Here is a 25,261-nt window from a genome sequence, read left to right as displayed (position 1 = left end):
TAAAGCTGTCTTTCCCCCACTAACTGTGTGAAGATTAACCACAGTTTTGGGTTCGCACATAACACTAAACTGTGTTTAATCTAAAATGGAAGCAGAAGCTTCCGATTTCCTCCTTGAAGCTATGCTGAGGAGTAGAGGGTGGGGGAGTACAAAAACCCAAGTTTCACACAGGCTTGTCCTCATCATACTAAACTAGTTTAGCACGATGTCTGAATGCAACCAGTTAGAAGGCATAGAGACAGCAGAGAGAAAGGCAAGGGATGACATGATAATAAATGATCTTAGAACTACCTTGATGGCAGTGGACAGATTTGATCCAGATGTCTCTCCGCATGTATTGAATTTGTTAACTTTTACAAGAGACATCTGCCTCTCATTGTTAAAGTGAACTGTTTTTCAGCATTCCCAGTTATGGATTAGGTTGAAAAACGTGAAGGGCAAAAATACTGATTTTTCAAAGCATTATTCATAAGTATATCCTGCACTTAATGGGGCTCCCAGTGGTCTCCCATGCAGATTATTGAAGCTTCAGGAAGCTTGTTTTAGTTAAATGTAAAGCAGCTGATAGTCCCATTCATCAGGCCCTACATTTTTCAAAGTGATATTGATGCCATAAAATTAGTCAACAAGTTTAAGATTTTAAAAACATCTTAAACTTCGAAGTCCTTCAATACTTCTAATTAAAAATACAAATTATAGAATGATGTCAAATTTGAAATGTGTGCAGCATTTAATTTTAACTTTGGCATAGACCTGGAGGGTCAGCATCTGATCAAATCAAATTCAATGAAACATGCGGACAAGCTCTATGTTTTAGAATTAGTATTTTGCATTTGCTGCAAGCTGGTACTTGGAGTTTGGAGACTGTTAAGCCATAGCCTGAGCTGTATCATGTCCTTGATCTGATGGCTACGCGTTACATATACACTTGTGTTTCCCGCAGCAAGTAAAATTTCAGCTGTGCCAAATGTCCACCTATATACATCTTTGGTGTGAAACTGGCATTTGTGGGGAACTGAAATGTCCCATAACCTCCACCATCTTTATTGCTACTACTCACAGGCTGTTTGCTGCCCAGCTAGCAACTTCTTAATGTCATTTTTAAAACACTGAGGCTTCCTTACTCCTCCTCTTCCTCCTTCCTGACTTTGTGATCCCACGCAGTCAGAGATCAGGTATTTGTCATCTTTGTACAGTAGGCTAATTTCTACACACACACACCATTCTGTCCTCCATCCAGTGAAGAAAGAGGCATATTTAGAGTTCAAGGACATATTCAAGCCTGGCAAAAACACCAAAGAAGGGTGCAAAGTTGGGACATTAGGAGGTGTGGCTGGGGAAAGTCCTGAGCGCCAGACAGAGAGGCTTGGAAGGCTGCATTTGGCCCCCAGGTATGAGGTTCCCCACCCCGGCTTTATGATATCATCATATAGGCAGAACTGATTGACTATGTAGCACTGTGGTAAAAATTACATTAATTTCTTCACCCCGTTTTACCTTGGCCCCACCCACCACTGGCATGTGGCCCCTCTATGTTTGCCCAGAAGGGAACGTGGCCCTCAGGTTGAAAAAGTGTCTCCACCCATCATAAAGCCAAAGTGAGCTCAGTGCTTCTTTGTCTTTGTGAAAACATTGTATAACTAATCAGTCACTTTAGTTCCTATTCACAGTTCACCCATCTGCCCCCCCCCATTTTGGCTCACCCCTAATAATAATGTATGGAATCATCTTAAGCTCGTCTGCCTTAATGGTCAGTGTCTCTGATGTTCACTTTTTTACAGAAGATCTACAGTCTATAGTGAAACCATATCTAAGTTTCAAGTGCAAAATGGGCAGTCTCTACACGAGACAAGAGCACAGTGCAAGGCCAGTACAGTAGGGCCCCGCTTTTTGGCGGCCCACTTTTCGGCGTTCCGCTAATACAGCAGCTTTCAATTAGAGTAAAGCCCCACTCATACAGCTCTTGTTCCACTTTTATGGCGTTTTTCTGGCATCGGGTGCCATTCTATTGAATGAGTTCTGCTTTTTGATGGGTTTCACTTTCAGGCGGGGGTCCAGAGTGTAACCCACTGTATGAGTGGGGCCCTACTGTACTACAAACTCTGGCCTGTACTAATACATATGTTGGCAATATATGCAGTTGCATCTGCCAATAAAAGACTGGATTTATCATCTGAAGGCCCTAAAGATGAAGTAAGGTTTTAATCTGCTAACAGCTGAATATCTGTCTGTTGTAATGAAGGGGAAATAGAAAGTTATCATAATGAGGTGGTCTAAGGAGGGCTAATTATGTTGTAGCCACTTAGTTTTTTCCATGAGCCATAATCCCTCCTCACCTTTTGACCCGTTTTACTACAGAGCTGATAGGGCAGCCCAGCATGAACTGGAGAAAGACATGAGTGACAAGCAAGCAGCTCACCGAATCGATGACAAGTGCCATCATCTCAGGAACACATCTGATGGCATTGGCTATTACCGAGGTGTCGAGCGAGTTGATGCTTCGTAAGTGTTGCCTGAAGCTTTGCGTGCAAGTACCAAATCTTGTGGCATAAGAGCAGTAATGGAAACAAATACTGTGTTTCAGCTGACATTAGGTGATTTAACATTTCCTCTATGGTGAATAGCCTCTGGCTCATTTACAGATACATAAATGATCACCTGATACTGATGGCAATGCATGTATGAGTCCCAAATTACTTTTCATTGCATAAGCTTTTGTAAGCATTACTTTGTTATTTCCCTCTTTTTCTGAATTTCAGGCTATGAGTGCTATTGCTCATAACACTTTCCATTCACAAGAGGGGAAGTGTCAGCAAGCTTGGGTGAACCCCAGGTTTGCAGAAGTGGGAGGATCCTAAGGTGAGAGGTGGGGAAAGCCCAAAACAGCCCAATAAGGACTGAGCATCCCCAGTAGGCACAAAATGCTGATGGGGGTGGGGAGCCGAAAACGTGGTGAGAGGGAGAATATAATAAAGCATCCTGGGAAAGGTCATGTTTGGAACATTGAACAGGAGCATTCTATACTGTAAAATTTTGTTGCAGCCCATTCCTTTTGTTAACAGAATAAGAGGGTTACAAAGCTTACAATTCAGCTGTATCTGCAAGATTGGAGCAGTGTTGTGAAACAATCCAGCATGGTGGAGATCTTGTTCATGCTCCTTTATGAAAACCCAGGATGGGATGATATAAGATGGGATGATGATTGAGTTATGCCTCTGCTAACCCATCCCTTCTCTCCAATTTATATTTCATCATGCAGACTTTTATTTCAAAGGGGGAACAAACAATATACAGGAAAACAATTGCATAGCTGCAGATATTCTACTCTTGAAAGTCTCTAGTCACTTCAAAAATAGCAAGAATGGTTTTTTTGGATGCTTTTGAAGTGACTCTGCCCTCGGCTGGACACACCTCTCTTCCCCACTGCTGACTTAAGATTTTTCAGGACTGTCCACAGTACTGGGCCAATTACTGTCTCTGCCTGAGCCTACTGCAAAGCATTTCCATTGGCCATACCTGGAGTGGCAACTGGTTGATTTACCAATCAGTTGCAAAGTCTGTCTGAAGCTGAATTAAAAAAACACACACTTGAGCTGATCTGACCAAGTTTTAGAGTAAAAAGGGGCAGAGTTTGACTAGCATCTTATGTCCCCCTTTTCAGAAAACAGAGGTAGAGATGCACTGAAACCACAACAATAAATGTGTCTCTACACTGTGGTGTGTAAATGGTGAGAAGACTACATTTTGGCAGACTCAAACAGAAATTCAGCATTTCTGGCTACTGCCATTCTTAATTTTCTTGCATTTAAACCCTTCTCCCTCCCTTTTTTTCTTTCCCACCCTGAATGCCATATGTAATCTAGGAGGATGCTCCAAAATTAACATCCAGAAATATACAAAAAATGAGTTAGACGTGTTTAAAAAATGAATGTCAAAATAGTACACATACACATGTTAAACATGCAATATATTGCAAATATAGCTGGTATTCTTTCTGTATCTAAGCTTTATTATTTCAGGAAGACCCATGCAAACTATGTGTACAAACTCTTTTGTTTGTCTCTTCTTGTGCTTTCCCAGGATTTCAGTGCCAGAATCCTGGGCCAAGTTTACTGATGATAACATTCTACGCTCGCAGAGCGAGCGGGCTGCCTCCGCCAAACTGAGGGATGATATTGAAACGCTGCTCGTGACGACTGCCAATGAGATGTGGAACCAATTTAACAGAGCCAATGTTGCCTTTACCAATCGCATCTCTGAAACTGCTGATGCCAAAAACAAGATTCAGGCCCATCTGGCTAAGGTGGAATTAATTTCTAAGCGTTCTGTTTGGGGTTAACGGCTTTCCCATCCCTCTTGCATGAATTACCTGGAGCTATATACTCTGCCACTGGGGTAGCCAATGTGGTGCCCTCCAAATGCTGCTGGATTACAGCTTCCATCATCCATCACCATTGCCCATGCTGGCTGGGGTTAATGGGAGTCCAAGTCCAACATCTGGAGGGCACTATATTAGCTACCAATGCTCTACCATGTGCCTGCCATCGGCTTGTGGCACACACCACAGCCTCCCCAACTTGATGACCTTCAGATTGCCTGCAAATCTTTGATTCAATGAACCCAACATTTAAAAAAGCACAATAAATGACATAAGAATTGCACAATGCCTTACATGGCATTTCTCCCCCATGCAACAATGTATGTATACAACAGCTAAGACTGCAAATGCATGGCTCTGAACAATAAGCTATAAACATACTAAATGGTTTTAGCTGAGGAGCAAGCAGACTAAATCCAGCCCTTTTCTCCCGCTGCCCCTTATCAGCATGACTAGTTTACAGGCTACTTAAAACATGTTTCAACTGATTTATGTTTTTGTGTGCTGCTGTATGGGTTTGTAATATGTAGGTTGAATTTGAGTGTGTCATGGTGGTTACAGTATCAGACTAGAATTAGGAGGATTCAAGTTCAGATCCCAGCTCAGCCATGAAACTGTCATGTATTCACTAGCTGTCAGGCCAACCCATCTCACAGGGTTGTTGTGGGAATAAAATGGTAGGGGTGAGTGTGGGGTAGAAGAATGTATGCGACCTTGAGGTGCTTTGTGAAAACATGAGATGTAAAATCTAGTAAATAAAATTTATACATAGTTACCCCGGAGCCATTGAACTCAATGGGGCTTACTTCTAAGTAGACATACATAGGATGGCACTTTTTATTACTTGAATATTACTGTAAGAAACCAGACATTTTTCAGAGTAGATTGCATAAAGGGGTGCTGCCCATTCTGTTTAATGGCTCTGTAACCTGCTTGTTCTATGTATTAGAAGATGCAGCCAAAATATAGATGATACATTCCTATAAATTGTAGAATTTCATCACACAAGATGTATTGATGGCCACCACCTTGGATTGCTTTAAAGGGGTATCAGAAAGATTCAAAGAGGATAAGGCTATCAGTGGCTATTAGCCATGATGGCTATGTTCCACCTCCACAGTGAAAGTCAGTATGCTGTGTACCAAGTGCTGGGTAACAACAGCAGGACCAACTGTTGCACTCAGGTCCTGCTTGTGGGCTTCCCACAGGCTTTTGGTTGGCCACTGTGAGAACTGGATGCTGGACTTGATGGGCCTTTGGCCTGATCCAGCAGAGCTGTGGAAGCTGCATGCAGAAAACGGAGACAGAAACACTTGACGAAGGTCCTCCACTTTTTCCCTGAGTAAGCAAAGTGAAATGATGTGTTGATGTTACTTTTCTACAGTACTTAGGAAATAGTTTCATCTCAGAAATGCAGAGCTGGAAAGAGTCCATCGAGAGCTCAGCTCAGCCATGTCTTGAAGCTGGACTTCTCCTTTCACATAGCATGGAGGTTGTTGGGGAGAGGGAGAAGAGAATACTATTTAGAATATCTCTTAAAAACTCCAGTGTTGAAGAGTCCACAGCCTCTCTGGGCAACTTTTTCCATAGTAAATCTGTTCTTGCAATTAAAAGTTATTATTGAATGTTCAACATAAATCTTCTTTTTCATCCTTTCCTGAGAGGCAGGATATTTTCTCTCTCTCTTTTCCCCTAGTCTTCCTTTCTGATAAGCTAAACATGCCATATTATTTCACGCTGTCCTCAAAAAACAAACAACGCCCCCCCTGATCTCCAAGCTGAGGTGTGCACTAATGGTAGCAACTGAAGTGAACAGAGTGATATGTATCTATTCTTCAATCATAGTGGCTGTATGTCCCTAGATCCCTTTGAACAATTCAGTGCAGCAAAGTTATGGTGAGAGGTTGTGCACTGAGCTACATCTTCATATCAATGTTTGGTCCTCTTTAGAAGCTCTATGTAAAATTGTCATGGGCAGCAGAACATGTATCGCCAAAGGCACATCTGCATAAATAATTTTCCATGAGATGGATGGGGAGGCTGAGTGCTCATTTGGACTTCACAGTGTACCAGTCTTGAGTCTTTGCTGGCCTCTCACCTACCTGTTAAGTAGATGGGAATGACAGCAGGATTCTTGTGATTAGCACAGTCATCTTGCAGGTAGGAATGATGTCACTGTTAACACAGGGGCAATGTCTGGTGCTCCATCTTCTACTGCTTGTGCTGCAGCAGGAAGTGTAGATCTACCCCAAATGACCCAGGCAAAGGTTCAAGATTCTCTTCCTCTGTGCTGATTACTTTGATGACATATTAACCTACACCAAAGCATTTACAATGGGAAGTTGTATGCCAGTCTTTCCCAACCTGGTGACCTCCAGATGTTTTGGACTGCAACTCCCATTATCCCTGACCATTGACCATGCTGGCTGGTGCTGATCGTAGTTGGGAGTCCAACAACACCTGGAGAGCACCAGGTTGAATAAGGCTGTTCTATGTGATACCTTTCGTGAGATAAGTGTCCTCATTATTCATGGGGATCTGCTGCCTTTAGAGAGTTATTCATACAAGGTGCCTTCGAATGGAAGATGAATGAGTAAGTGAGTGACCATACTGGATAAAGTTTGGGAACTATTGGGTTAACACACCAGCTTCTGGATGGATTCAGGATCTGTTACAGAAGTACAACAATGAAAAATGGAAAGGGGAAGATCTCTGCTAACGTATATTCTATATTAAAAGACAGGCATACTTTTTTTTGGATTTTCAACCCCCCTTATTTTCCCCATCTTACAGACTCTACAAGAAATCTTTGAGACAGAGATGACCATAGAAGCACTTCGGAGGGCCATCAGGGACAAAGCACCTCCCTTGAAGGTAGCCCAGACACGCCTGGATGAGCGCACACGTAGACCCAATGTAGAACTTTGCCGGGACTCTGCCCAGTTACGGTAAGGAAAGTCAGCCAGCTTGTTTCATTGGGAGGAATGCGATGTTGTGCAATTTTTATAAATAGCAAAGGCCTTCCATGCCTTTGAAAATAGGAACATAGGAGTCTGCTTTATACCAGGGTCAGACAATTTGTTCGTCTTGCCCAGTATTATCTTTTCTGACCGGCAGCAGCTCTCCAAGGGTTCTTTCCCACCACTTGATCCTTTTAACTGCAGACAGTAGACTAAACTTGTGACATTCTGCACATAAAGCATGTGCTCTACCACTTAGCTTACTTCCTTGAGTAAGTAGTGCTTCCATTCCTATCCAGTTCTGCTTTGACTTCTACAATCTTGCATGCTTGTAAAGTGCCTGGCCATACATTCTGAGGAAGCGCATTCATAAATCATCTGCAGAGGAATTAGCTCCCTGTTCTTCTGTTATGTGCACCTGCATGTAACCTCTAATTTAGCTCATAGATCCCCATTTGCCATTAATACAATTGGATGGTTAATAGCCAACAAAGACAGCTTGTCCTCTGAACCGCAGAACTTAATTGTTCATTTCCTGAGTTTCAGCACATGTTTATTTGTGCAAAGACCAGGCAGATATTAATCAGACCCAAACTTTGCAATCAATGTAGGGAGACACAGAGGGTTAGACTCAAACTTAAGTTAAGCTGCAACTCACTCTCCACCCCTGATTTTGATGGCTTGGTGGTGGTTAGGATGCAGTGCAGTTATATTTCTACTGGCCTCCACCAGTGGAGAAGAGTACTTTGGTTGTGTGTGTGTGGCTCCACTATAGAAGAAGACTGAGCTCCACCCAAGTGAAGCTGCCAGTGGTGGAACTAGCACGTGTGCTTCTCTGTACTTCCCTGATCCTTCTTAGGGCTACTCTGATAGTTGCAAAGACTTAAGTTAATTTTCCTATTGATTTCAGTGGGGCCTATGGACATCTAACTTAATCGGGATTCAACCCATTGGCAGATGATGCAATGTCATATTCAGGTTAACCTGAAATTCTGACTGGTTAGATTCTGTGAATGAATCCTAGGTCACCTGGCTCCATCACATATAGTAATGACAAAGAATGACTGTTTCTTCTTGCACTTTTTCTCTGACCTCCTATTACCAGCCACAGTTGTAGACAGGAAACAGGGCTAAATAGATTGTTCATCTAAACCAACACTAATATTCCAAGGTTCACTAACTGGAAACAAATGGGTCTCACCTTAGAGTGACATCCTGAGAGCTTTTCTTTACCTCCCATTTATTCACCACTCTTTAATTTGTGAATTCTGCTGGGTTTTGCCTACTCACATTAGTTGACAGAGGAATGTGAACACCATAAAAAACTGACAAACCAGAATACCAAAATGAGAACAGGAAACCACAACTTTCCATCCCCCCCCCCTTTTCCCCACTAAGTGGTGCTGCCTGTCGCATGGGCCTTTTCCATAATTCACTCTAAAGTTTTGTCTTCTAGTTTCACGGGAAAAGAACATGCTTCCTACTTTGCTGAAAAGGGTAAAGTATTTTGCTAGCTCCGTTATGGAAAGACAGCATTCCGAACAAGATGATCATTGGTATCCATAGAATTCACAACTATTTTATTCTATATTGAACAAGCACGCAGAAGATTCACTCGTCAACAGGAAGAGCCAACACGGTGCCCTCTAGGTGTTGTTGGACTACAACACCCATCATCCCTGACCATTGGCCATGCTGGTTGGGGCTGATGGAAGTGGTGGGAGTTGGAGTCCAACAGCATCAGGTGGGCACCAGGTAGGCTATCCCTGTGACTAGAAACATGGAAGGAGTATTCACAAGAAAAATAGAAAGTGGAGAATTTGCTAACCTTATTTCTTGTGTTCCATACAGCCTTGTTAATGAAGTATATGAAATTGATGACACAATCCAGGATCTTCAGCAGAGGCTGAGAGATGCAGAAGATACACTCCAGGCCCTAGTTCACACCAAAGCTAATTTGGAACATGACCTCGCTGTCAAAGCAAATTCACTTTTCATTGACCAGGAGAAATGCATGGGGATGAGGAAGACCTTCCCCAACACACTGAGGCTGGTGGGATACACATAAACCGGTGCTGACCTCAAAGACATTTGGTGGAGGGTTAGGATCTAACTAAATAATAAAAAGATGTGTTTAGGGGAGGTTTGCTCTGTTGCACTTTTATGAGATGTTGGGGTGGTTTTTTTTGAAGATATGGCTGTTCTCATATATTAAAGTATGCTCTGCACAGGAATTCAGCTATGTCCTATTTGGTGTGTCTAGTGTATCCTCTGTTTTCTATATCAATGTTCTCTCATTTATGGGATGTACATACACATAAATTTTGCTGTGGGTGGGCTATGGTGTGGTGCAGCCGAACCCTATGCAATGGAATTTACTCCCTCATAAGTGAGCATAGCATTATGTCTTATGTCCTGACCAAATACAAGGAAATGTCTGTGCATAAGGGCAACTGTGTGCATTTTTTCCCTGAGTTGAAAGCTTGATCCAGGAACTAATCAGATAGTATATTCAATGCAATTGCCTGTTCATGGAGCGGACTGATGAAGGCAGATTGAATCAAGACCTTTGTTCCCCTTGCCTCAACCCATGCAAATGAATGGTTCTGAACATGATCTGACTCTGTTGTTATATGTGTACAGGCCTAGCTCCTGGACCACATTCTTAGAGTGGGCTCTTATTTTTGCCATCTCAGCCTAAAATTTTAGGTAGCTAAAATTGCAGTGTTCCTTTACTTTAGTCTAATGGGAAAAAATGGCACAAAAGAGTCTGAACATTTTGGCAATTAGTGTAATTAGGTGCTGATATTCATTGCGTATTTGTAGGCACATGGAAGGATAAACATGAATTACTTGGCATCAAATAAAAAATATTCTCAATATATGCTGTCCTAAGGTAACAGGTTTTTCTGTCGTTTTTTTATCATTTTCTTCACTTTGAGAGATATGTTAGTGTCTGCACGTCTTATGTGATACATTTACAGCATTGCTGGTGCACCACAACACAGCAGAAACATGTACTTCAGTGGCCAATGTCTGCAGATGATACCCAGCAGCTCATCAGCACAGGCACCAAGGTAAATTTAGCAAAACATCAATTGGGTTCCTCATGGAAACATTTTGCACTCAGTATGTTAGTATAAACAATGAGGCACCTCAGAAGGGAGCTGAAGATATAATAAACTGACCAGTCCTACTTTAAATAAGCTCTTTCTTTGGCTTGTAAGCCCAGCTCATTTGGACAGCATAGCCAGAGTTATTTTGGTGGATTTGGACAGATAAATTTGAAACTTGAAAGCTTCCAGTTATAAAACAATTAGAAATCTATTTAATCATCAACAAATCCCTCATTCCCCAATGAGCCTATAATCAGTATATCACTCTGCATTACATATCTCAAGATTTCTGCCATTTGCAGCACCTCCAGATTCATGAAAAGTATCACACTTTCCTCGACATTTCACTGGGTGTTTATTTTTTAGTGTTATTTATTTATTTAAATGATGGTTATACTTTAAATAATTTCACAGCTGCTTAAAATATATATATAGCAAGAATCCAGTAAAGAAAGACAAATCAAATTTAAAGAACAATAAAGGATACAATAAAATACAGTAACTAAATCAGCCCAACAAACAGAACAAAGGCGAATAGCATCAAAAATCAAAGTCCCTTTGAAAAAGAATGGCCTTCAGCTGTCTCCGATGTTACAGTAAGGAGGCGGCTCTCTCTTGGGAGAGAGTTCCAGAACATTGGGCAGCCATGGAAAAGGCCCTGCTTGTAGAAAAGGTCAATCTAACTTCTATATAAGATGGAACCTACAGCAGAACCTCCTCCAGAAGTCTTCAGTGCTGGGGGGTTTATAGGTTGTGATGAATCTTAGGTTTGTGCAGGGGCTCCCTTTTCTCTGCTGAGAAAATGTAAGCATGTTTTTTTTAAAAAAAAGGGGGGGTGGCTAGCAGATCATATAAAAGATTATCCATAATGCTCTTTTCACATATTACTTGCTACAGGTAGGCCAAGGGAATGCACCAGCCTGCTCCCAACAATGCACACAGAATTTTCGAACATGTGAACTACCTAGTGCCGTGATAAAACCTGTCCTCCAATTTCTCATTAATTGGAGAACATTACAATAAATGTGGGAGAAATTTTCAGCACAAGCTGCTCCTAAGCCTGATACACTTCAGAAGCTAGACCACAGAAGACAAAGGGGTTTAATGAGTGGGGCTTAAGCCTATTCTTCCAACAAGAGTAATTGCAGCCCAGGGTGCACTGGAGGCATGGGGAACACAGTCCCTTTCCCAATTTTTGTTCATTTAATGGTTCCTTACTTTCAGCAGTGCCTTCCACACACACACGGTTTGAAGCAGACAGTTGGAATGAACCTTTAAAAGTCACCCATTCCAGCTCCCTGTCAGGGCAGGAAATCCATTACTAAAATATCCCTGATAGGTGACCATCCAATCTCTGCTTAAAAACCTCTAATGGAGAATCTGCCGTCACCACGGCAGCCTGTTCCACTGTCAAATAGCTCATACCTTCAGGAATTCCCAATGTTTAGTCTCAACCTTTTTTCTTGTAATTTGAACCCATTGGTTCCGGTTCTCTCTGGAGAAAAAAAACCACCCAAATTTATTCCGTCATCTATTCAAATATTTGAAGATGGCTAAATGTCACCTCTTAACCACCTCTTTTCCAATGGAAACATATCCTACTCCTTCAACCTTTCTTCATAGGACTTGGTCTCTAGGCTCCAGATCATCTTTGTCACTCTCCTTTGGACTCTTTCCAATTTGTAGATATCTTTCTTAAACGGCAGTGACCAGAAATGGACACAGTACTTCAGGTGACACAGTGTCCTCCCCAACACATTACCCTGCCTCTCAATCTAAATTTATCTGTAAGGTACAATTTTCCTGATCTGAGTTAGGGTTTAATGGAGCTTATTTATTTATTTACTTACATTTCTATCCTGCTTTTTGTTCCTCATGGCAGCGTCCATTGGTTCCCAGGCAGTCTCTTATCTAGGCACTAACCAGATCCAGACATGGTAGCCTCGTGTGTTTTCAGACAATACCTGGCTGAAGTAAATGGCCTTCAGGTATATTTAAATTGTATAACAAAGGAAGCCTTTTCAATTAATAGCAGAAAGCATTTATGAATTTTAATCAATATCATGAACACAATCAATCCATCTTCTCCCCTGTCTGCTTGACAAAAAAAATGCAGCTTTCTAAATCAGTTTAAAAAGGAGAACAAATCTCTCTGATATGTTTCATGAGTGTCATTTACAGAAACCCTACAATGCCACCCCTCTGTCCTCCCCTTCCCTAAATTACCCTATGTGGCCCCTGGCAAAGTTAAGAGAAGTTGGATATATTTTATGTAAAATACACATGGCGACTGAAATTCAGCAGAGTACTACCAAAATAAATAAATTAAATTTGGGGAAGGAAGTTCATCATATCAGAGTTTGCAAAGGGAGAGGAGCTGGAGTCTAGGAACACTGGAGGCTGTGGGGTTGGTAACTAGAAACTGGGGTTGTATACAGTACAGCCCAAATTATCCACACCACCACTCTCTATTAAGATATGGATATTCTCCATATCTTGTAGTTACAGATTACAGACTTTGGAGCTTCAACAGTTAGAATGGAGAAGCCATTAGGTATGAGGGAGGGGAGGTAAACAGGCTATACTGAACCATGGGTGCTTCCAGGCAGGGGCTTAATATTGTAAATGGGTCTTTCAGATCTCACAAAGGTCATTGGTGCAGGTTTTTTCAATTTAGCAGATTTTTTACAGGAAGACGAAAGCCAGATTAAGAAGGGGGGTGGAAATATAGGCTGGCATTTTGTGTGGATGCTAAGGAAAACCCACATGCATGAGGAGTACTGATTCCACAGTAAATACCCATCTGGAAGCACCCAGAATATTAGTATTCCATATTATCCTTCATCCATCTAGTGTCCTTGCACAGGCCAGTTTTTGTTTCTTGACTTGCATTTCTGTAGCCATGGTATAGGAGGAGGACCACATCAAATGCTCAGGTACTATAATTTGTCCAGAATTAGCACACCGGCAGGTCATATTGATTTCTGATCTTTTAAGACAGCCCTCTTTGTGTCCAATATTTTTAGCCCTGCTTAAATGTACGTGAATGAAGATATATTTATTTAGTTCATGGTGGGATAACCAGGTTAACCTCTCCAAGCTTATTTATGTGTACTGGACATTACACACACAAGGCAACTACACGCATGGAGAACATGTGTAGACCCAATAATTCACAGGTCTTACTGAGCAAATTCAAAGAGAAGCCAAAAGCTCATACAAAGTCCAAACCCTAGAAGAGCCACAAATGTTTATTTAGTTGTCTAGTCTGTAAGGATGCCTCTGTTGTTTATTTCTTCTTGTTGTTCCTCTGGCAACATGCCAGAGTACTGCCCTTGGCAAGATCCTGTCCCACAATTTTTGCAACTTGGCAGAGAGTCCTATCAGGACAGCAGGTCCAAACAGGAAATTGTTATTCTTGGTGACCTTTTGCACCAGCAGTTGGGTTCCCTGTAGATTAAAAATAGCTTGCCTCTGTTTTATACACATCAGGGATTGTGCATACTGATGGCAGATTTTTCTCTTTAAAGTTGTTTGATCCAATATGAATGTCCTTCCTTGAATTAAGATCGTCCTACTGTCTATCTGTTTCCCTCAGTACCTTTCAGAATGCCTTGCCTCTACAGAAGTAAATCTAAGGCTACACTCATTTAGACCTTTCACATCCCTCATAGCTGATCTTCTTACGTGAGCAATATGTGGCAGTATTTCCTTTCGTTTGTTTTGGACAGGGGTTATTTTGACTGAAGTTTCCTTAGTTCAAGAATTTAAGAGGTTGCTACTGCTTTGGGACTAGAGCTCTCAAACTTAGCATGGACCAGGGTGCCTTATGGTGGAACAATTGCTCTCTCTCTCTCTCTCTCTCTCTCTCTCTGTGTGTGTGTGTGTGTGTGTGTGTGTATTCTTCTTGGGCAGAGCTTGGAAGATTACTTTTAAAAAGTAATAAATTACAGTTACAGTTACATGGCCCCAAAAAGTAGAAATTACCGTTACAATTGCAATTGCTCTGAAAGTAAATGATTACTTTTCCTCCAAAGTAATCACTACAATTACATTTCAGTTACTTTAAAAAAACCCTACAATGTGCTGGCCTTGGCTGCTGCACATCTAAGTAGCCTAAAACAACATTAAAAATAAACAAACACATACAGAGGTAGTAGAATAATTATTTTTATCCATAAGATAGCAATGGCGGTCTCTCTGCTGGTAAGGGTGGTGGGGAGGGAGGCTGAGGCCACTACTCAGATCTTTGCATGTCAAACCAAGTGCAACCCCCCCCTCAGCCAGCCAGCATAATCTCTCTCACTTACCCACCTCCCAGACCCTGCCCTGCCACCAACTAAGGGACACTCACCCAAGCAAACATTTTCCCCTGAGATGCAAAAAAGTTAAAATACTGCAAATGCAGCACAGTAGCCAGAGAGGGTGGTGGAGGCCACTTTGTGTGCCAAGTGCACACACAGTATCACACACACACACACACACACACACACACACACACACACACACACATGTTGTCATCTTTCACCTCCACAGTTCTTTATCTCCATTCTGCTGCTGCCTCCTTCTCCTTTATTCATGTTCTTGACCTCCGGATCCTTTTTTCCTTCACTCCATTCTTCACCACCACTATCTGTTTTTTTAAATAATTGTTTTCTCCACTCCACCCTGTCTCACTCTCCGCCTCCTCCCTCGTCGCCTCCTACCCATCCACAGAGCATGAGGAAAGAGCGACACTGCACAGAAGCCCAGTTTGAGGCACATGATTTTCATCCACAAATCAGAGGAGTAGAAGACTTCCCCTGCTCCCCCCAAGTAATGCCCAAAAGTAATTCTGGAAACGTTACAATTACTCCACAAAAGTAGTAAAATTACTCCTAGTTCTATTACAATCGAATTGTAAAGGAATTACCCACTCGTTACTCAAAAAAGTAATGAATTACAAGTAATTCGTTACTTGTAACTAGTTACTTCCAAGCTCTGTTCTTGGGCATAGGGACGGTGTGTATAGTGGCCAGATGACAAGGAAGACAGGGCTTCTGAACTTTCAATAATTGTGTAGAAGAGGGATTTCAGCTGGTATTATACAGCCACAAGAGTGGCTGTATACTATAGCCAGTAGGGATTTTTCACGTTCTACCATGTTAAATGAAAATACCCCCCCACACACACACACAACTTTCAGGTGCTTTGTATAGTCCCAATTCAAAACAAAAACTTACAATTCTTATACTGTTGGATTCAGAATCTCTTGCTCTACAACTCTGAAAGTTTTCTTGGTGATACACAACCCCCCCCCCCCATGGAGAATTCACAGGTTAAAGTGAAAAACAGGAGAGGGAAAAACAAGAAGTCATTCTGACTTTTTCGTTGAGAAGTTCTCATAATCTGTTGATGTTCATTAAAACTTGGAGATGACTGTAAGGTATCTCTAATCAAATCCCTGAGCTTGTCCCAAACATAGAGCTTCATCTTCAGTAAGTCTGAAGTAAAAAAACGGCATGGTTTGTTTTTAATTAATAGATAAAAAATGCATTACCGTGAATGATAATGTTACGCAGGGCAGTAGAAACCTGGAGTTCTTTTGTTTCACTCGCCCTCCCCCCTCTCCTTCCAGTTACTTGAAGCAGGGGAAGTCTTCTGCTCCTGTGATTGGTGGGCAACAGATATGTGACTCACACTGGCCTTCTGCTCAGTGTTGCTCTTCCCTCATGCTCTGTGTGAGGAAGCATGAGGGAAGAAATGGAGAGCCCGATGGTCAGGAGAGGGAGGGAGGGAGGGAGGGAGAGAGAGAGAGGGAGAGAGAGGGAGAGAGAGGGAGAGAGAGGGAGAGAGAGAGAGAGAGAGAGAGAGAGAGAGAGAGAGAGAGAGAGAGAGAGATGCGATGACCCTCTTGTAAAAATAAAGGCATTCTTGATGGTAATATAACATTTAAAATATACTGCTGAACTATTTCTGTTACTGCTGGTGCTAACTTGCACAGGATCCCATTTCTTACCTCCCAGATTAAAAAGCAGGGAAATTCACTAATAGGCAAAAAACCTTGCAGTTTAAGAATGTACCTATAGCTCACAGCTATTTCTATCAAACTTTAAAAAGCAGGGAAATTGGGCACTATAGTGAATGTACCAGGGGAGCAGGACACCTGACCTCCTCTCTGAGATATTGGACTGCCCTACAAATTGGTCAAAATGCAAACACCATTTGGGTTGGTCTTTCATAGTCCAATCCACTTGCTGTGTAGCTTCAGAACTTTCAATAATTGTGTAGAAGAGGGATTTCAGCTGGTATAGTTGGTATGACTTGCTGAAATTCCCTCTTAGGCACTTCCAGGTGCCTTGTTTATTGAGCATTCATCCTGATTTGTCTGCTGGGAGATTAGGATACGGATAGAAACACACTCACTGTTCTGTCAATTCCAGTGCGTCTCCGTCTCTCTCTTCTGAAAACGGGAGCACACGACACTAGTCAAACCCCACCCTTTTTTATTGTAAAACCTGGTGGGAGCTGCTTCAGTGTTTTGTTTTTAAAAATAGGCTTCAAAGATATTTCAGAAATGATTGTCAGATGAATATGTTCCCTCTCCAGATGTGGCTAATGGAAATGCTTTGCTCTGGTGACTAGTGCGTTCACAGCCTCTGTTGTCTATTTAATGAGCATTCACTCTGAATTATTTGTGGGGATATTAGGGCTGTAAACACACTAGTTGCCAGAGCACAGTTTTCTATTAGTCACACCTGGAAGGGGGCATGGGTTGATCTACTGATCAGTTGAGAAATCTCTTTGAAGCTAATTTTAAAAAAATGCACTCCAGCTGTTCACACCAGGTTTCACAGTAAATGGGGTGGGGTTTGACTAGTGTCATGTGCTCCCATTTTCAGAAGAGGGAGGTGGAACCGGCAGAACAGTGAGTGTGTTTCTACCCTTAATGATACTGAGTCAAAGCAAGTGTTACTTCACATTTCCAGTGCATTTTACCCATCACCTTCCTTATTACAAGAAGTCCAATATTTGGGGGAAGCATGTTTGTTGCACAAGACCTCCCAATCAACTACAATTGTGGAACCTGAATTTCACTGTTCCCATCTAAATATAGTGACACTCTGGAAGCAGCACCATTATATTTAACTATGAATCATGCAAGAGTCCTGTCCTCTTTTGCATCTGGCTATCCTAAAGATGGGGTGGAGGTTTTGTGAGAGAGAGGAAGTGTGAAAAAAGAGAACGAGACTGGAGTGGTAATGAGACAGAGAGAGAGAGAGAGAGATCTGGCCCTGCCCAACTCCAGCCTACTCCCCCTGCAACAGATTAATTACACCTGAAGTAGGGGTGGAATCCTCTCCTTTTTCACATTACATTTTTAAGTGTGGCCCCCTGGTGGTAGTTAACAATCTGATTCCCTTTTCCTGTGATATCTTTTCATTTTTCCAATCTCCTCCAAAAAGAATTTTTTGCTTTGCAGAGAATTATCAATATTATAATCACTATTTATTCATGAGTCTCCACTGGTATTGATCTTTATTCTGAACTCTGTAATGATTGCCTGTTTACATTCCTTTTCAAATGCATTGAGCAGATTAAGGCAAATAAACAAGTCAGTGTCTTCCCCCCTGCTGCTTACACCTCATTCCCCCCCCCACTGCTCACAATCAATACTCCCTTTCTGCCTGTCAGTTACAATCAACACCTCATTGCCCTGTGCTGCTTATCTGTCAGTTACAATCAACACTTCAATGAAATCAGTGAAAGGGAATACACATTTGAAGAGGTCATATAGAAAGCAGATTGATAAAAGTATCACTCACACTATCAATGATTTCAAAGAGATTTTTTTAAAAAAACAAATAGGGGGAAAAAGAAGAATGAATCAGAAACCAGGCATGGGGAGTTGCTACTTCAAGCTTCTCTCTGCAAAAATAGATAGTATCAGAAATAATAATTAATTTGATGGCAAATCCAATTATTGCAGAAATGGAGCCCATTGCCACCCTGAGGGAAGGGAGCCCCTAACAGAAAAAGGGGTTGAGGCCTGCTCTAATTGATGGGGACAATTACAGTTTAGGAAGCGAACCATTAGTTTCTGACAAGAAACCCTTACTACCACCTGGCCATCTGAAATGCAGAGAACTTCCCTGCACCTGACAGTCCCTCACAAGGTAGGGGAGGGGGACAGGGCTGAAAACTGTTGCCTGATCTGACTGAGCAGGTGAGAACATGCACAGAAGGCAAAGGTTGTCCGTTGTCATTCATTGAGTTCCTCTGAGATTACTTCAGAACTTGTGTTAACTGCCATAGGTGTTTTTTTTTAAAGAAACCCCAATAACTATACATTTGTAAATAAATATATTTTTCATCATCATACTTTCTCCCTACAAAGCCCTACATCTTCAAAGGAAGCTGACCCTTGAAATTTCCCCAGCATTTGGGAAAAGGGGTGCAAAAGTGTACATTTCCCTATTGCTATTCATCCCATTTTGAACAACAAGATGTCTGTCCCTGGAAAACATGCTCCATGGAGGTCCATAGCTCTGTGGTATGGCACATGCTCTGTATGCAGGTCACAGGTTCAATCCCTGTCATCTCCAAGTAGGGCTGGGAAAAACCCGTGTTTGAAATCCTGGAGAGCTGCTCCCAATAATTGAGGGCAATACTGAACTAGATGGACCAAGGGCCAGACTCAGTACAAAGCAGCTTTCCATGTTCCTTTTAGCATCATTGTGAACTCAAATAACCCTGTCCTGGTTATCTAGCTGTAAAATTTTCCTGCCCGTTTTCTCCAGGATGAGTGAGTGATAGAGACGTCCTAAACATTTGATAGTGCTACTACCAGAATGCCCCATTTCTGTTCACAGCTGGGATTGATAACCTAATTGAAGATTTCAAAATGGCAGCAAATGTTCTTCATGCTTGTTTAAATGTTTTGCATTGCACTGCTCTCAGATTCACTTCTATTTCTTTTTGTGATCTTCTCCCACGCTTCTGTCAAATATTCTCTGCCTCTTTTCTCCAGCAGATGTCTCATCCATTATAAAATCCACATATTCCTTGGGGGAATTTCACATTCCTTCCAAGCCAGAATCTCTTGGTTTAGCACTAGCCATGCTCTTAAAAAATAAATCACCATCATCCTGTCATTACTTTCCTTTGCATTCATACTGTTACATGCCACCCCAATCTCTGAGCAGTGAGATTTCCAGGGGTCCCTGCACTCGCCCAGGGTTTGGTTTCCTTGGAAAGAAGGTCAGCGGAGACTGTGGTGTATTTATGAAATATGGTTTGTTTATTTACACACATTCCAACCTGAGCTTGGGATGGAGGGGTTCAAGGCATCAGCAGTCCAATATCCAGCTTTTCCACCAGGGTTACAGGAGGCACCCCAAAGCCATGGTGCAGAGAGCCAGTCTCTCTGACTGCCTCCAGCTCCCAGCCTTTTTTTCTGACTCAACTAAAAATGCAAGCCTCTTCTTGGCCTCAGGAAGGCGAGGGGGCTCTCCTGAAGAGTTTCAATAACAATAGGATCTCCTTGCTCATTCACCCAGCACTTGATGGCATTTGATAGCCCATTAACTCACCTGGCCACTCTATTAGACTAACAAAGGGAGATCTTGCCAGCAGAGCAGATTTCTCACATTATGCAGGAAGCCCACTACCAAAGCAGCCCCAATAGGTGGCCATCCAGCTTCTGTTTAAAAATCTATAATGAAGGAGAATCTACCACCTTCTAAAGAAGTCCTGCTACCTTGTCTCCCAGTGATCTACCACATCGTTCTGAAGAGGCCTGCACAATGTTCCAGAGAAGATTTTCAGAGGGCACAAAAGGCTTCAGGGAAAGAAGGAATCAGCAAAAAATGAGTTTTCCATGAGGAGTATCCCATTTAGTTTGAGTTCGTGGGAATGTAGAATCCAAGTCACTATCATTTTCGAGGCCAATAGTTCTCCTTCATACAGTCACTCCATGGCATAACAGCCATTTTCCCTGTGGTGTGATCCTACACTCTAAGGAAGTGTGTGTGAATACTCTAACCACATGGTTAGGACCAATCACTTGTCGAGTCTGTCTCTTTCTACCAGTACATTCCCTCTCTATGCTACTTTCCATGCCACTAGATGTCTATAAATGGGGTCATAGCCTATGCTGGAAGCAGGGAAAGATTAACAGCATATGACAGATTATTTTTAAGTGAGAATCACATGGTTGTGAGATAGGGTGTCTGAACAGGAGAGGGTTAGTGGAGCCCAACATTCTTCTAAAGACTCCTGTAATAGTCCTGGCAAAATTGCCAAGAATCCCTTTCATTAGGTCAGCCTTTCCCAACCAGTGTGCCTCCAGATGTTGTTGGACCACAACTCCCATCTTTCCTGACCATTGGCAATGCTGGCTGAGGCTGATGGGAGTTGTGGTCCAACAACATCTGGAGACACACTGGTTGGGAAAGGCTGAATTAGGTAGGTGGGTTGATTGCAATTAGCTGCCAATTGTTTTTTCCCATTCACACAAGTAGGCATTCCTCTGGGGAGGATTAGTCTTGCTTTTTTCTTGTGGCCACTCGGTCTAATTATACATTTCCATCCCTCTGGTTTCTAGGTGACCGAGCATGCTCAGTCTGTTCAACCAACTGCAGTAGGTTCCTTTAAAAAACAACAACAGAAGTGTGAATATCTGTGTTTTCTCTGGTGGGATACAGCTGAAATACAAATCTTTGTTTGAGCAGTGTTATGCTTTTGTGGACAAGTTAAGGGAAAAAGAAAATAAAGGCACCATTGCAGCAGCATGAAAAAGGCCAGTAGAATGGAGTAGAGTAGCTGGAACTTGCTTGTCAGCCTACAGGAAACCAAATGAAAGAAGGGAGGAAGAGATAGTGGGCACAGAGGGGACCGACTGACACACCCACCTAAAAGCATTGGAGCAAAGCATCTGCAAGCACTAGAGAAATGGAGTGAAGACTTTTTTCCTTCCCTTTTTGCATTATCAGTGGATTAGGTTAGTATGGATTTACACAGGGAAAAATGTGTGATAGCTTCTGTTTGCCGTTAACATCATGTGAACTATGCAAATTTAAAGGAGATGTGAGTAGCATCAAACACACAGTAAACTACCATGTACATGAACCCTAAGTGAGACAGAAACCCTTTATTGGGCTTTCTGATGAGTTGAAACCCTACACGTGAGCAGGGCAAACAGGGATGAGCATGCTAAGCTCCACCCTCATATCACTATTCCAATTATTCAGGCTTCTAAATCATACAGGGAGCCTCCACAATTAGAGGAAGTTCCCCACTTCAGACTTTGCCCACCATGAGTTGAAGGGCAATGGGGACAGTGGTACAAGGATGGAGCTTAGCTCATTCAGTCCCACTTGCCTTGCTCACATGTAGGGAATACACATGAGCAGAATACCTGGATTGGGCTAGAGAGAGCCGACTTGGGCTCTATAAGCCAAAACCATCTTTTGGTGTGCTGGCTCCCTCTCTGGAACTTTGAAAACAGTGAACTTTGGCTGTCTGCTGGAGTGTTTAAACTTTGCCTTTACCTATGCTCAACCTGTATATTTGCAAAAAAACCAAAAAACCCTCAGATATTACAAAATGCTCTAAGCCTCCAGTGAATTTCTTCCCAGGGAAACCAAACCTAGGTAAGCATTGTGATCCTGGAATTTATTTACATTTCTGCAATGATATCCCACCTTTCTTCCTTCATAGAACCCAAGGTGGTGTACATGTAGTTCTCTAGTTAGTCACCCACCCAGGCACTGATCAGACCCAGACCTGCTTAGTGTCAGCAAGGTGGTGGCCTTGTGTACCTTCAGACCATACCCTAGGGCCACCAATCCTAGAAAACATCCCACTCATTGAGAAGTGTGATGGATACAGCAATCCTCTGAAGAAACACCTTATGGAAGGAGGGAAGGGAAAATGTCCCTCCTGTGCACCATATACCTTAAATCTTTATTTACCTTTTTGTTTAAAAAACTGCATATTGATAGTTTTAAAACTTTGCAAGTACAAATTCAGCACATCTCACACCCCATTTCCAAACTTCACCTTCCATCCTCAAACAATTTCTAGGAAAGGAAGAGCATGTACCAGTGTAAACATAGTCCAAATCCTCTGAGGTGTATAGCATATCTCTACAACCTACCATCCCACACACACTCCAGCAACTGCAAATAAGGATGGAGGAAGAAGGAATGGAGAGTCAATGTGGTGTAGTGGTTAGAGTTTTAAGATTAGGACTTGGGAGACCAGGCTCAACTCCCCACTCAGTCATGAAACCCATTGGGTGACACTGGGCCAGTCACTATCTCTCAGTCTAGCCTACCTCACAGGATTGTGGTGAGAATAAAATGAAGAGGAAGGAAAACCATGAACACCACCTTGCGTTCCTTGGAGGAAAGGTGGGATATCAATTTATTAAATAAATAAATGGAGGGGAAAATGAGAAAAATAAGAAATAAATAAATAGAGGGGAAAATAAGAAATTAGTAGATCTGCTTTGCCATCCTCTCAGTAATTAGGCTGTGTTTATTTGACCACTGTTTCCTCATGTTGATTAGTCCCCAAACAACTCCGAGAAAAGCTAAGCTGATTCATGTTTCCTCAAGTACACCTAGCTCAGTTTTCCAGATCTTCTACATTCCCTCTCCATTCAGAACTCTTTTCTTTAATCTTTCCTGTTTTCCTTGTTGCCATAATTCCTGGAATTCCCAGGCTGTTTTGATTGCCACTAGGACAGTAAATTTTCTCAATAGCCAGCCAGGATGATATAATTAGTTTGTGGAAATTCCCTTTCATCCCTAGAACAATATCCCCACCCTTCCTGCTGGCATATTTTGTGTGTCATTCTGGTATATTCTTGTACTGTTGTTGTTGTTTTATATAGTGAGCAGAGCAAAGAAAATTCCTCTGATAACTGTTTGAAATGTGCTGGGCACATAAGAATACACAGGCTAAGATCCCAAAGCCACATATAAACAGAAAGGGGGTTGCAGTCTTCTTTGCCTATGGATATGCTCAGGATATCGTAAAAGAAATTGAGGGAGAGAATTGGATAGAAACCACAGCTCGTAAAGAACATCTGAAAATTATAGGTGCTATTATTTAAAAAGATACAATGAGTATGTCATACTTAGGATTGCCACCTGCTTAGTTTTTGACCAGTTGGTTACTTTGAGGGATGGGGCAGAAGAACTGAGGCATTTTCCGTTGAACTCAGTCCTAGACATCATTCCTTGTAATAGCAAACTCAGCTGATTGACCACTGACAGGACTGGAGTCAAACTGGCACGACTGAGAAACAACTATTTAGTTATTTTTTTGAGGTGATGTCCTAACTGAAACCACCATGCATGCCAAGTTGCCAAAGAAAACTCCATACACCATGTTTTGTTTTTAAGAAGATCTATTCAGCAGGCGTTTGCCTCGGATAAGCTAAGCTACAGAGGAGCAGGTTACACAGACAGCCTCACTTTTCATCTTCCATGCACAATGGGTGTGTGTGCTAATAGTTATTTCCTCTTCTCTTATTCCATGCTCCCTTGCCCTCTCATTGTCCCTAAAAGACACTTTCTTACCCCTTTTCCTAATATTGTAAGTTTTTTCTTTTACTATGGAAAACCACCATCTCTTTTCTCTTCATTAGTTGGCATCAACTTCATTTTTGCTGTAGTTTTATTGGTTACACACATAACAACAACGATCACAGAGGTTGATGCTGCCTGCTATTGCAAATATATATATAAATAAATAAATAATTGTCCAAATTATTTTTATGTTTTCTGTCAGCTTTGAAGTGCTTCGCTGCTTTTGAAAGCTGGCATTCTGAAAAATTTAAGAAGAGTGAAAGGTTTAGTCTAATCTAAATTTAAGTTACCTTGACTTGAGTTCTCATAATAAATACTTTTGGAACACACCATTAATCATTCACAGTGGTCAGTGTTGTTTTCATTAATTGCATTTATATCACACTCTTCCTCCTAAGAGATCAAAGTTTTGTACATAGTTTGCCCTCCTTTCAGCCTTACAACAACCCTGTGAGGAAGGTTAACCTGAAAGATAATGACTGGCCCAAGGTTACCTAGTGAACTTCACAGCAGACAGTGAATCTGGATTTCTTCATTCCTAGTCTGACTCTCAAAAAACAACACTACATTGTGTCTATATAATTCTTTGCACAAGAATAATTAACTGTTTCTGTTGTATAGACTTAGTGAGACTGTGAACCCCCACATGGTTATGGGGGCTGTCATGATAAGCTCCTGCACTTCAAAATGCAGGAGCTCACCATGACAGCCTCCACAACCACACACAATGTTGGTTAAGAACAACTTTAATGTAATGAACAACACCAGGGCAATCCCAGCTCTGACTTACTGCACTAATTAAGCAAGCTGATGCTGATTTGAATAGACTTGATAGATTAATCTGAAAACCCTTTACAAAGTCAAAATGCATCATCCAAATACCTCAGTGGAAAGGCTATGCATGCCAATAGCTGAGGGAAGTAGAGGATTAGTACACATTGATATATTCTGCAAAAACAAACCAAAGAACAGAAGAACAGGTATCACTCCAAGACTTTAGCTAGCAAGCTTATTCAAATCAAATCTTATATCCAAGCGGTATTCAAACCTGTTCAAAGTTTCACTAACCTAAACCTCAGTGATGAGTCATTCCATCAGCCTCAGTATTGAGAAAAGGAAGAACTAAAACAGGGAAATCCAAAGCCTTGGGATAGGATACGTGGATGTAAACTCATCAGTGAAGCAAAGCAGGTCAGCTTACAACAAAAACTTACTTTTTTTAACTGC

General features: G+C 41.8%; 1 protein-coding gene across 2 annotated transcripts in view; it reads left to right on the top strand.

The window, feature by feature from the left end:
- The window catches only part of TEKT3 (tektin 3), a 29,574-nt gene extending 19,352 nt beyond the window's left edge, over positions 1 to 10,222 (top strand). For both annotated transcript variants that reach the window (XM_061621841.1, XM_061621842.1), the window contains 4 exons: positions 2,359 to 2,502; positions 4,081 to 4,303; positions 7,172 to 7,326; positions 9,190 to 10,222. In XM_061621841.1, coding sequence (XP_061477825.1) covers positions 2,359 to 2,502; positions 4,081 to 4,303; positions 7,172 to 7,326; positions 9,190 to 9,406 — 739 coding nt within the window. In that variant the 3' untranslated portion in view covers positions 9,407 to 10,222. The remainder of the gene's footprint in view (positions 1 to 2,358; positions 2,503 to 4,080; positions 4,304 to 7,171; positions 7,327 to 9,189) is intronic.
- Positions 10,223 to 25,261: the final 15,039 nt, after the last annotated feature.

The sequence above is a fragment of the Rhineura floridana genome, chromosome 3 (genome assembly GCF_030035675.1).
Source record: "Rhineura floridana isolate rRhiFlo1 chromosome 3, rRhiFlo1.hap2, whole genome shotgun sequence".
Classification (NCBI taxonomy): Eukaryota; Metazoa; Chordata; class Lepidosauria; order Squamata; family Rhineuridae; genus Rhineura; species Rhineura floridana.
Note: the sequence above shows the minus strand (reverse complement) of the source record. Positions and strands in the feature narration are given on the sequence as shown.